This window comes from Papaver somniferum, chromosome 2, assembly GCF_003573695.1.
Source record: "Papaver somniferum cultivar HN1 chromosome 2, ASM357369v1, whole genome shotgun sequence".
Classification (NCBI taxonomy): domain Eukaryota; kingdom Viridiplantae; phylum Streptophyta; class Magnoliopsida; order Ranunculales; family Papaveraceae; genus Papaver; species Papaver somniferum.
In genome coordinates this window covers 96,288,043-96,300,999 of record NC_039359.1, presented here as the reverse complement: position 1 = coordinate 96,300,999, position 12,957 = coordinate 96,288,043, and the positions used below count along the sequence as shown (strand labels likewise).

The window sequence follows — 12,957 nt, the reverse complement described above, 5'->3', positions numbered from 1 at the left end:
AGAACACTAAGAGCCTTGAGGAGAGAATAGAGAGTTTGTTGGCAAGAATCACCATTTGTAACCTTGAATCGAGTAATAAGATCATCCTTTCACCCTCGTAGACGTAGGTAATCATGCCGAACCACGTATATCTTGTGTTTTTATGAGTCTCTTGCTTGTTTACTTATAATACTTGTGCTTGAGATCTGTTGAATGTAGTAGTAGGATTTTCTACACCTACAATACGACACTTGAAAAACCTTACAGTTCATGGAAGATAACTCATTTGAATTGAAAAAAAAAAAGTAGAAGTAAGAAAGAAGATGATCCTATTTTTTCATTACAAACACAAATTACCATCCCAAATTGTTGATTAATTATCACTCAGGTATTTTACAAGGAATACAAGCTTGAATGTAAAGAATGTATTCAAACAACAAACAAATGTATACAAGATATTTGCCTTCTCTATATATAAAAGTGGAAGTACGAGAACTCCACAATGTCAGTGAGGAAAATTTCGTTGCAGCCAATCTGGAATTATCATACAACTCAAGGATAGCTAATTACACGAGTTGGTATTTGTATTCATGCTTCATATCACTATTATTAGTAGCAGAAGAGATGCGAAGAACATTGAAAGGGATGAAAAGAAAAACCCTGCCATCTTCCCTACATTCGCATTCGATGGGGTTGGACCACCTGATTTAGATGGAGTTGGACCACCTGAAGACGGGTTCACATTGCCGTCTCCTTTCTTCGAAACAGGAGGCAAAGGCGGCTCTGACACATCAGCATCCGTCAAGACCGGGTTTGGAGCCTCAGCAGGGGGTAAATCTTGGGTGGTGATGAGTGGCAAGAGACCGCCAGGTGGAGCAGACAACATGTAAGGTGGCAATGTTTTTAGACACCGAGACTCTGTTAAAACCAAAGTACCACCCACCACATCAGTGGAGCATATTGAAGATAACAAAATCTAATAGTGACACACTGACACTTGATTGCATGTAGTGGTGATGCTGCACCAAAAAAGTGAGACTATCATCCGCTAGCTAGTGTACTCTGTTGCAAAGAAAACAACAAAAAGGAGTCTAATGGTCTGTGTCTTTGTTTTTGAGTCAGGAACAGCTTCAGTATGTTGGAATTACTAGAATTAGTTAGTTTATAGCATATGCACATGCAGAATCAGAAGTGACGGAATTGAACAAAAAAAAGAGTGAAAAGTGAAAAGAAAAATTGAAAGAGTAGAGTTGCTTACTTTTGTATGATGCAGCTGTGGCAGGGAAGTCAGTGATGACTCCATCAATCCCACCTCCCGCAACATAAGAGTTGATCTCCACGATTGGGTCGGCGAAGAAATCCCATGCCTGAGACACAAACTCGTTTCTAAACAGATATCCGTACACTGAGAGGTTAAAAGTGTGCAGCCTAGGAACAACTTTAGTGGAACCAGTGAGGAAGAGCTGCTCACTAGGAAAGATAGATTCTTTGCTGATAGCAACAGAATCAGCAAAGCTCGTTATGTCTTCGATGGATGAGTCATCGATGGAGCTGATATCCTCATCAACCATGTACATGCGCTTGTACCCTGATTGTGCTTTGAACGTTGTCAGAACTGCTTTATTTGTTGACTGGATAATAACTTCCTGGGCCGTTTGGTTCTTGTAACCAGATTTGTTTAAAACATCAATGACGGCACCAGTGACGCCCAAACCTTGCTTCTCCGCAAGATAGGCTGCGTGCTGCATGAACAGCCGTGACAAAAATATCATTGTTAAAGTGGAAGCACAAGATATTATCACTAGCTACCAAAAAGACACAAGACGTGGGAGTAATGAGTAACATGTAAGCTCACCTCTATGTTGATTAAGACACCAGAAAGTGGCTTGCACGATGCCAACATTAAAAAGTCAGCCAATGAGACGAAACTTCCTGCATTTTTGTTTGCTGGATTCCGGAGGAGCTGGTACTCATTTAACGGGTTTGATATTACCGCTGCAAAAGAAACATTGCAAGTCAGGAGTTACCGTTGTCAGATCATTGCAGTGGTAAATAAACATATTTGTCTGGGGTAGGACTTCTTGCTGGTAGACTGGATTTGTAGTGCACGAACCCCTTGGAGATCAGAAGATTTGAAGCAACTTTTCTTTTTATGTAAAGTGTACACACACACACATAAATTTAAAAAAAAAAAAAAAAAAAAAAAAAAAAAAAAAACAACAACAACAACAACCCGACTTACGTTTCAAGATTGAAGGTACACTACAAAGATTCCATGTTAGATTGAAGGTAAAGATTCCAGGATTTCCTTGAATCTCTGGAATGATAACAGAGAGAGAGCCAAAAGCTGATTGAGCAACATCTGTTCCGTCTAAAAGATTTATAGAGCTTAAGCAAACAGGGACTCCATCTTTCGTCATTTGAACAGGACAGTCAATATAATTTGCACCATCTGTAATGGCTTGGCTATATGCAAGATCAGTACAGCCGGGGAACATTCCACTAGCTCCGTTGTGTGATATAACTTTAGGAGTTTCTGAAACACAAACAGTAAGTAGTAATATATCAGACTGTTTTCGAAATGATTTCAGAACCTCAAACAGATAGTAATAACAAAATTTTAGAAGAAAAGTGGCATACCTTGTCCAGAGCTACTGTTTTCCAGGTGAGCAAAGCAACCTGCCATCAGAATGAAATGTCAGTACCTTGACAGCATCATTTCTTGGAAATGAAAATGTGAAAGTCCATTTGACTACTTATGATGCTTTACCTATGGCTGCTGATGCAGTTATTGGGAAGTCTGACAGTACACCATCAACAGAAAAGTCACCATTGTCAACAAATGACAGGTACTCAGATGTTGGATTATAACTGTAGCTGTAGCTGAAAGATGCATCATTAGCGAAATCTGATGCATAAACTTTCAGTCCTTGCTTATGAGCATCCAAAACAACCGATGTATGAGGTAATAGATATTGGGCAACATTAACAGGCCATATGTAGCTCTTAGGAACAAGAATTCCAGAGGCAAAAGTCTTGACAAAAGTAAGGTTCTTCAAAAGTGAACCATAAGTCTGGTTTGTTGATGGCTCGGTATCTCCTGCTCCAAGAAAACGGAATACCAGTTTGGTCTCGCTTCTATTAAATCGTGATATTATACTTCTTAGAAAACCAACTTCTGGTGATGAGATATGGTCAACTATAACTCTCTTTGATACTGAAAGCACATAGCTTCTCATGTTCAATTTATGTTGTGTGAAAAACGAACTATGCTGTAAAAAGAATGAGTTCATAGAGAGATTAAATTGCGCGTCAAGAGAAAATACGACTCGATAAGATGAAATGGATATAGTTCTCATCCCGTACCTGAACATTCAGCCATAAGCCTGAAGGTTCTAGTGCTGCCACATATTCAACGGCTAGGACAGGATACAAATTACCGTCAAATTTCGGCGTCCGGGAACCAATCCTCTAGTCACTGTTAGATAAAAAAGTAACCTTAAGTACTGCTTCAAAGTTCAAACATCAAAGAAATTCCTATAATAAAGAGTTCAGAGAGTTAAGAAAAGTAATCTTTCTTAAGCTGAACTGAAACAACTCATAGTTTAAGAAAGATTAACTGAGAACAGAATTTGTTCATGATGACTTATAATAGACAAATTATAAGCTACACAGTGGAAAGCCGAAGAGGTGGCGTTTTCAGTGTACTCAAGTTTCAAAATCAGACTTGACTGGCAAACAAGAAGGCAATAATAATCAAGAGAATCAAAATTTAGAAAGAGGATACTTAGAACTTTAGCTTACAGATGATATTTTTTAGCAGGAAGTCCATGTCATAGTCCACAGTGAACCATCCTTCCGTTGAAACCCCATTGACAAGGTATGTGCTGCTTGTATTTGGTGAAACACCTTCAATATTAGTAGCATTATTTAGCTTTAAGTCAGGGAAGCATATCCCTACTTCATCCTTTGTCAATTGCACATCACACCAAAGAACAAGATTGGGTACACTTGTGAGCATTGCAGAATTGTATGCATCTGAGCTGGAATCGGGAAACAGACCTGAAAATCCACCTCTTGCTATAACTAAAGGTTCATTTCCTGCAAGTAGAAATAAACATGTAAATATCTCAACTTCTGAATAAGTCATTGGTCAACCAATACAATTTGGTGGTATTAGAGACACCGAAAACCATCAAATTTTCTCTTCAATTTCCTCTCGGCGAACCCAGTCAAGGATACAGAAAAAAAATCTGAAAGAATCAACTTTTTAAAGAGAGTTCTCTATTTGTCTTAAAATCCACCGATTCCACCAGCACACGCCAAATTGCACTATAAACAACAGAAAATCTCATCTCTACAAAGAGATTAAAAGAACAAACAACCCAGAAGAAGATGAAAAATAAGAAAGGAAGAGTTTCAGATACCCACCACTTAAGGTCTGCCATGGAGAAGCTTTTCTAGTAGATCTTTGAGCTGAAACTAATACTGAATGAAGAACACAAACCAAGAAAAGCGCGCGAAAGATCGACATTGCCGGATTTAATCCGCCGGCATAAGCTTCAGATGAGACTTGAGACAGGTAGTAGAGAAAGTTTGAGTTGGCTTTGATGGATTTTATACAAAAAAAATTGTTTTTCCGGACAAGTAACTAAATTATTTAAGTGTTTATACTAACCGTTGAATAGTCTATCGGGAGACCATTTCAAAACCACAAAAAAAAATATCTGTACGGGGAGAAAAAGAGAGAGTGGAAAACTGTGGAAGCCGGCCGGCCATCTAACGTGTCCGTTGTTTTTTCAATTTGGCCATTAGCAAAAATGAGAAAGCGAAAGCCCAGATACGAAGGGTGTGTACGTATGAACACAAAATAGCATCCAAGATTGTTGAAATAAATTACTCCCTACGTTTGGTTTCTATAAATAAATGTTTCAAAAAAATAGACTAGTTTCCTAATTGGGAAAGTCAAATGTTACTTTAATTTTCTAGGACATGTGGACCATTTCACCTTACTTCTTTTCCTCAACCATTTCACTTCACTTCTTTTATTGACAAGTGTCATGATGACCACTTTCAATGATTAGTTCTCTTAATTTCCTTAAATTTTTCTAAAAATAAAACCAGGGAGTATTAAGCAAGAATTTTACAAGGAATAAAATCACGAGTAGTATAAAGAATGTATTCAAACAACAAACAAATGTGTACAAGATTTCCACGTTCTCTAAATAGAGTGGAAGAATGGGAAAAGAAAACTCTACAAAATAAATAAAGGAAAATTTTTGTTGCAGCAAACCATTAAAAGAATGGATTAGTAGTAAATCTGGAAATATGAAACAAAAGCTCCCAACTAACTACAAACCCAAAGATAACTAATTGGCTCACATCATACATACACGAATAGATACTTGTATTCAAGTTTTCATATTAGCAGAACAGATGCGAAGAATAACGAGAGCGATGAGAAGAAAACTCCGGCTATTTTTCCTACATTTGCATCCGATTTAGATGGACTTGGACCACTTGCAGAAGTCGAATTAGCATCGCTGGCTGTTTGCTTCGAAACAGGAGGTAATGGTGGCTCTGACACATCCGCAACTGTAAAGCTCGGATTTGGAGCCTCGGTAGGTGGCAAGTACTGGGTGGTGACGAGTTGCAAGAGACCGCCAGGTAGAGCAGGGGTCATGTAAGGTGGCAATTCTTTGGCCTCTAAACACTTGGACTCTGTTGAAACCAAAGTAACACCACCATATCAGTAAAAATATTGTATATGATAATCAGCAATTGAACTTTATACATTCATCTCAGCAAGATGATTCAGTAAAACCACACTAGCACTTGGATTATGTTCTTAATTGTTTCTACTATATACAGAGGTGGTGATGCTGCACCACAAAAGTGAGACTAGCATCTGCGCCGTGAACTCTTTAGGGGTTTACTTAAGACATATGCATGGCTTCTTTTAGTTGCAAAGAAATGAACTTAAAGAAGTCTACTGGTCTGTGATTTTATTATCAAATCAGGAACAGATTCACTAAGTCGGAGTTACTAAAATTGGTTGGTCTACAGCAAGTGCACATGCAGAATCAAAAGCAATGGCATTGAGAAAAAGCCAGTAAGTGAAAAGAAGAGTAGAGAGTTCTTACTTTTGTATGATGCAGCCGTGGCAGGGAAGTCAGTGATGACTCCATCGATATCAGCTCCCATAACATAAGAGTTGATCTCCACGATTGGGTCGGAGAAGAAATCCCATGCCTGAGACACAAACTCGTTTCTGAACAGATATGCGTACACTGTGAGGTTGAATGACTTCAGCCTAGGGACAACTTTAGTGGAACCAGTGAGGAAGAGCTGCTCATCAGGAAAGATGGATTCTTTGCTGATAGCAACAGAATCAGCAAAGCTCTTTATGTCTTTGATGGACGAGTCATCGATGGAGCTGATATCCTCATCAACCATATACATGCGCTTGTACCCTGATTGCGCTTTAAACGTTGTCAGAACTGCTTTATTTGTTGACTGGATAATAACTTCCTGGGCTGTTTGGTTCTTGTAACCAGATTTGTTTAAAACATCAATGACGGCATCAATGACGCCCAAACCTTGCTTCTCCGCAAGATAGGCTGCATTCTGCATGAATAAAAGTGCCAAAAATATCATTGTTAAAGTGGAAGTACAAGATATATTAACAGGTGGAGAATATCTTCTTGTCGTTTTCTTTCTCAAAATTCTCTACCAAAGAGACACAAGACATGGGAGTAATCTGTAAGCTCACTTCTATGTTGATTAAGACACCAGAAAGTGGCTTGCTCAATGCCAACGTTAAAAAGTCAGCCAATGAGACGAAACTTCCTGCATTTTTATTTGCTGGATTCCGGACGAGCTGGTAGTCAAAAGACGGGTTCGATATTACCGCTGCAAAAGAAACATTTAGAATTAGGAAGGCTTTGTGGAACAAATTTTATAGTGCTACGTATGGGATTTTATTTACTCACTCCCAAGAGAATTAACTTTCTTCAGAAACTCAGGAGTTAGCATTTTCAGATCATTGCACTTTGACATCTAAATTATACTATTGAGACTTCTCACTGGGAGTATTTATTTTATATACATGAACCCCTCGGAAATCAGAAGAAACAAAAAAATCAACTTACGTTTCAAGGTTTGGATCTCTTCCCATGTTAGATTGAAGGTAAAGATTCCAGGATTTTTTTGAATCTCTGGAATGTTAACAGAGAGAGAGCCAAAGGTTGATTGAGCAACTGCTGTCCCCTCTATGAGATTTATTGAGGTTAAGCAAACAGGGACTCCATCTTTTGTCATTTGAACAGGGCAGTCAATAAAATTTGCACCATCTGCAATGGCTTGGTTATATGCAAGATCAGTACAACCAGGGAACATTCCACTAGCTCCGTTGTGTGATAAAACTTTAGGAGTTGCTGAAGCACAAACAGGTTAAACATGTGAGTTGGCAGTACTGTATCAGTGTCTTTAGAACGAATACCGAACCTCAAACAGATAATAGCTAAATGTTAGAAGGACTTGATATATATATGGTGGCATACCTTCTCCAGAGCTTTTGTTGTCCATGTGAGAAAAGCATCCTGCCATCACAACAGAAAGTTAGTACCTTGAAAGAATAATTTCTTGAAAATGAGAATCCACTGTTCAGACTGAATTACGAATGAACATCTCAAATTAACTGTACTCAAGAGTATTACAGGCAAAGAAGAACGGACAAAACCCTCTGCAAGAATTGCAGGGGTTTCTGAATGTCTACTACACCAGTTATACCTGTTACAGCAAAGGGTGACAAAACCCCCGTAAGGTGTGCACAAGTTTCTGCAAGTTTATGCGTGAAGGAGGGGACAAGTTCTTGGGAAAATGTTGGCAGTCGTACACCTTTGGAAGAAAAAAATAGATTGTATTTTGTTCATATTTTGCATGTTTATTGCATATGTTACACCCGCTACGGTTACATCCCGTTTGGGACTTTACTATAAAGATTGCTAAATTATGATTTCCCATATATGCTAGAGCAATCCGATGCAACCATGAACCTTATCTTAGCAGCGTTATCTGGCCGAAGATAACAACCAATACTAGTAAACCCTATGGCTACACGTACAATCATCAATATGCTTAAAAATTCTTCATGTCCAGTTGAGGTAGAACAGTCTCTACGGAACTTTCTCAATTGACCGATGAGGTTGTTTTTTCACCCCTTTGTGACCCAGTAATCATTTGCGCGGTCATTCTTTGTACAATATAATAATCTGCCGTCGAGATATACTTTCCCTATTAATCTATTATCGGAGAAAAAGTATATCTATTGATACAGTATATTTTTTATTATCCTTCTTAACTTGAAAATATATAATTATTGCTACCAATGAGGGAATTAAAGAGAAGAGATTCAAGATGCTTACCGATGGCCGCTGATGCAGTTAGTGGGAAGTCTGATAATACACCGTCAACAGAAAATTCGCCATTGTCAACAAATGAAACATATTCAGTCAAAGGATTATAACTGTAGTTGTAGCTGAAAGATGCATCATTTGCGAAATCTGACGCATAAACTTCCAGTCCTTGCTTATGAGCATCCGAAACAACAGATGTATGAGGTAACAGATATTGGCCAGTAGTAACAGGCCAGATGTAGCTCTTAGGAACAAGGATTCCAGAGGCAAAAGTCTTGATAAAAGTAAGATTCTTCAAAAGTGAACTGTAAGTCTGGTTTGTTGAAAGCTCAGTATCTCCTGCTCCAAGAAAACGGAACACCAGTTTGGTCTTGCTTGTTCTAAATCGTGCTTCTATACTTCTCAGAAAACCAACTTCTGGTGATGAGATATAGTTAACTATAACACTCTTTGATACTGAAAGCACATAGCTTCTCATGTTCAATTTATGTTGTGTGAAAAATGAATTATGCTGCAAAAACAAAAACAAAAAAATGTTAAAAGAGAGATTTAATTGGTCCAAAGCGTAATGGTAAGAAATCTAATTTATCGTTATAAGATTCACCCTTCTAAATATGTGGAGAACTCAAGAGAAACACGACTCGAGATAAGATGAAATGGATATAGTTCACAACCCCTACCTGAATATTCAGCCATAAGCCAGAGGGTTTATTTTGTGCTACCACGTCTTCAACGGCTTGGATAGCAAACATATTACCATCGAATCTGTTTGTTCGGGAATAAATTCCTTGAGTTACTGTTAGATAGCAAAGGAACTGTGAGTACTACTTCAAACATCAAACAAATGCTTCAGAAAGAAACTATGAAATCATAGCCTCATTTTACAGTAAAACAAGAAACATTGAAACAGAAACCAACCCTACATAATAACTACACCTCCTTCGAATTGGATACAGCAAGATTTCAAGTTCAGCTTCACCAAATGCAAACTACAACTAAAGAATCTAGGAACTGCATCACCCTTTGCGCAGAAAAAAATAAAAGCAAGTAATGGCGGCAAAAAAAAGAAAAGAAAAAAGTCTAGCTTTCTGTTGCGTTCGTTTTCATGAGTTCAAATAATTCTAAATCCTTAATCAGCACTGCAGGATAAAAGGCTATTAGGTTATTATGGTTACTAACCTAGTAATTCTATATGGGATTCACTGATGCCTCTTTGTGAAAAGAACATTTCCTTATTTGATAGGGAAAGATATATATTTTTGGCTATTAGGTTATTATGGTTATGAATCTGGACTTCATTGTAAGTATTAAGAGTGGCTCCAGAAGATACATGAGCTTCTTGACTGTAAAGATCATTAATATCAAATAATCAGCTTCCCCTGTAGATCTTTGATATCCAGCTCATCTCTTTAACACTATTCATGAATAGAAGCAACCTAAGCTGAACTGAACCATCTCACAGTTTAAGAAAGATTAAGCACGATGACTTGTAATAGTTAAGTTATACATATATCAACGTATGGAAAGCCGAAGGGATGGCATTTCCTGCGTACTCCGAGTTTGGAGATCAGACTTGATTGGCAAACAAGAAGGAAATAATTAAGATTAAGGAAGAGGATATTCAAGACTTTAGCTTACAGAAGATATTTTGCAGGAAGTCCATGTCATGGTCCACAGTAAACCATCCTTTCGTTGAAACCCCATTAACAAAGTATGTGCTGCTCGTATTTGGTGAAAAATCTGCAATGCTGGAAGAGTTATCTAGCTTTAGGTCAGGAAAGCAGATCCCTACTGCATCTTTTGTCAATTGTACATCACACCAAAGAACAACACTGGGTGAACTTGTGCTCATTGCTATACTGTACGCAGCTGAGCTGGAATCGGGGAGCAGACCTGAAAATCCACCTCTAGCGATAACTAAAGGTTCATTTCCTGCAAGTAGAATTAACTATGTAAATAGCTTGGTTCTCAAACAAGTACAAAGATTATACTTTATAGAGCATTAACAAAGGACTTAGACAAAGAACTGTGCAGAATATCGAGCCACGTGATTGGCATGAAACACGTCCAAATGAAGCGTAAGCTAATTACAAGTTATCGAATGGTTAACGTAAAGGTTAACTAGCGATACACCTATACTAGCATTTTGTACCAGCTCAAAGTACAATCATACATTTGGGCAAAAAAGTGCTAAGCGTAATACATGTTTTCTTCTTTTATGTTTCTGACCAATAAATTATGTTGTAGATGAGTTTCGAGGTCAGATTGTGGGTCACACCTACAGTCAACAATTGGTATCTGTAAATATTATAGTCAACAAATTCCTACGGTGTAGGTTTAAATTCTTATGCTGACTCTTGCTATAAACGAATATATGGTACATAGAGTCAACAGCGGCCTCTAATGTGATATGTGCAAATCACAATTAATTGGTGAACCAGCTAATTTACCATGTCCCAGGTCCTACCTACTGCATAATCTAAACACCATCGAGCCTGCTCGTCTCACCTTCGCTACCAATTACTACCATTGGAAACTCAGCCCTGACAAACCAAAACCTCTCATCATGGTAACTTAAAACTTAAAAGCCTCCAAGGAATTGTCAGTTGTCCTAATCTGAAGAACAAAAAGAATTTTAAAAGTTCTCTGATAAAGTAAAGGCTAATAACCCTCCATAACTGCCCACTAAGCTCCTTTAGTATTTGTCTTTCTTCAGCCTCAACACTTTATGGCGGAATCTGAAGACTTAATTTTAGATTCCCCGTGTCCTATCTGGTAAAACCCTTTTCGACTTGATGACCTTATTTTCAGAAACCGTACTCAATGTGCAACCATGCTAGCCCATCATCTACAAATATCTTGATTTCTGAGTAAATCATTGGTCCTCCAGAACAAAAGTCAGATTCTCGCTAACCAGAAAAGTCTACAGATACACGCAATTTGGCATCTTTTATGGCAACACGCAAACACTATCCTCAAAATTAGTTAGTTTCCTTATATAGAACCAATCAGAAATTACTGCTGCAAATTCAACATGTTCTATTATGGAAACAAATACTCTCTAATGAGTTACCTACCCATGTAAGAAAGAATTACTACAGTATATAAATTCATCTTCTTTTAATCTTAGTATCATCATCAAATTAAAATAAGCACTACAAAAAAATCATTAAAAGGGTGTAAAGATAAAAGATAAAAATAGTAGGTCCCAAATTCTCCCACATTTACTACTCTTTCCTATTTGAGTAATTTAGCATCTCAACGAAATGCTAATTTAGAAAAATTGACTGGCTCGACCTAAATGAACCTATAGTCTACAATTACTTAGTTTGTAAAAAATATTTCAAGAGACGAACCATGTTTCGACACCACCACCATCATTGATCATTATGATTAATCATCACAAAATGAAAACTAAGAACATAGAATGTTCAAAAGATTCCTGAAAAAATCAAATTTTTAGAGAGTACTCTATTTCTCTACGAAGATCTAACAATTAAACTCCACCATTTTCACCAACAAACACGAAATCGCAACTGCAACTAACCTAAATGTTTCATCTCTACAGAAAGATGAAAAACAACAACCTAATATCCCTCATTTAAATAACAACAGAAACACTTTCTGATCAGCTCAAAACGAAACAAATCAAGGTAAAGTAAACATAAATCCAGAATAAAATGAAGAATAACAAAGAAAAGGAAGAAAGGAAGGAAGGATGGAAGCTAGAAACTAGAGAAAATGAGAGTAGTTCTGGATACCCACCGCTTAAGGTCTGCCATAAAGAAGCTTTTTTAGTAGATCTTTGAGCTGAAACCTGAAGCGTTACTACTGAATGAAGAACACAGACTAAGAAAAGCGCGCGAAAGATCGACATTGCCGGATTTAATCCCGGCATAAGCTTCAGAGTATCAAGTTCTGCTGGTCGGATTTACAGCTCGAATTTGGAGGAGAGAGAAGATGAGAGTTGAGAGACAGAGAGATAGAGCAGTTGAGTTGGCTTTAATGGATTTTATATAAAAACTAAATAAATTAAATTATTTATTTAGGGTGAGAAGAAACAGAGAGAGAGTTCATTTAATGGAATTTGTATAAGCCGGCTATCTAACGCGTCGACACGTTAAATGATTTAGACTGGCTTTCGGCTCTAGATTGTAGCCGATTAGATCGGCGCATTTGTAATAATGAGCTTAAAGTCTTGTGATATCTACCACGTCTTAAATGTTAAGGGGGTGAAGAAAAGTTACTTGTTTGTCTAGAAAAATTGGATCACAACCAAATGCAGTTACAATTGAATGTCCTCTGCCAGATTGGTTAAAAAGTGAATTTTGTTGTACGTAAATTGAAACAGTTTGATTAGGGCTGCACAACGGGTAGGGTGGGTAGGATATGGCCTATACCCGCCACCCTACCCGTTTATTGGCGGTTAAGAAAATCTTTACCCCGTCACCCTACCCGTCAAATAGTGGATAGGATAGGATACGGTTAAAAAACTGGCGGGTAGGGTAGGGTTGGCGGGTATGGGTAGGGTATGTGCACCCCTAGTAGGAATTGTTCGAAG

At 37.8% G+C, this 12,957-nt stretch overlaps 2 protein-coding genes across 2 annotated transcripts; both read right to left on the bottom strand.

The window, feature by feature from the left end:
• Nucleotides 1–389: 389 nt before the first annotated feature.
• On the bottom strand, nt 390–4,607 carry LOC113348479 (glycerophosphodiester phosphodiesterase GDPDL4-like). Its single transcript, XM_026592263.1, has 9 exons — nt 4,411–4,607; nt 3,774–4,080; nt 3,346–3,448; nt 2,750–3,251; nt 2,620–2,658; nt 2,222–2,515; nt 1,835–1,974; nt 1,238–1,721; nt 390–897 (listed from the first exon to the last, which is right to left on the bottom strand). The coding sequence occupies exons 1-9, from the start codon at nt 4,511–4,513 to the stop codon at nt 575–577; spliced, it is 2,295 nt and encodes a 764-aa protein (XP_026448048.1). The 5' UTR covers nt 4,514–4,607; the 3' UTR covers nt 390–574.
• Nucleotides 4,608–5,137: 530 nt separating this feature from the next.
• On the bottom strand, nt 5,138–12,408 carry LOC113348478 (glycerophosphodiester phosphodiesterase GDPDL4-like). The gene is made up of 9 exons (XM_026592262.1): nt 12,162–12,408; nt 10,035–10,328; nt 9,077–9,192; nt 8,406–8,907; nt 7,542–7,580; nt 7,131–7,415; nt 6,752–6,891; nt 6,123–6,606; nt 5,138–5,700 (listed from the first exon to the last, which is right to left on the bottom strand). The coding sequence occupies exons 1-9, from the start codon at nt 12,292–12,294 to the stop codon at nt 5,399–5,401; spliced, it is 2,295 nt and encodes a 764-aa protein (XP_026448047.1). The 5' UTR covers nt 12,295–12,408; the 3' UTR covers nt 5,138–5,398.
• Nucleotides 12,409–12,957: the final 549 nt, after the last annotated feature.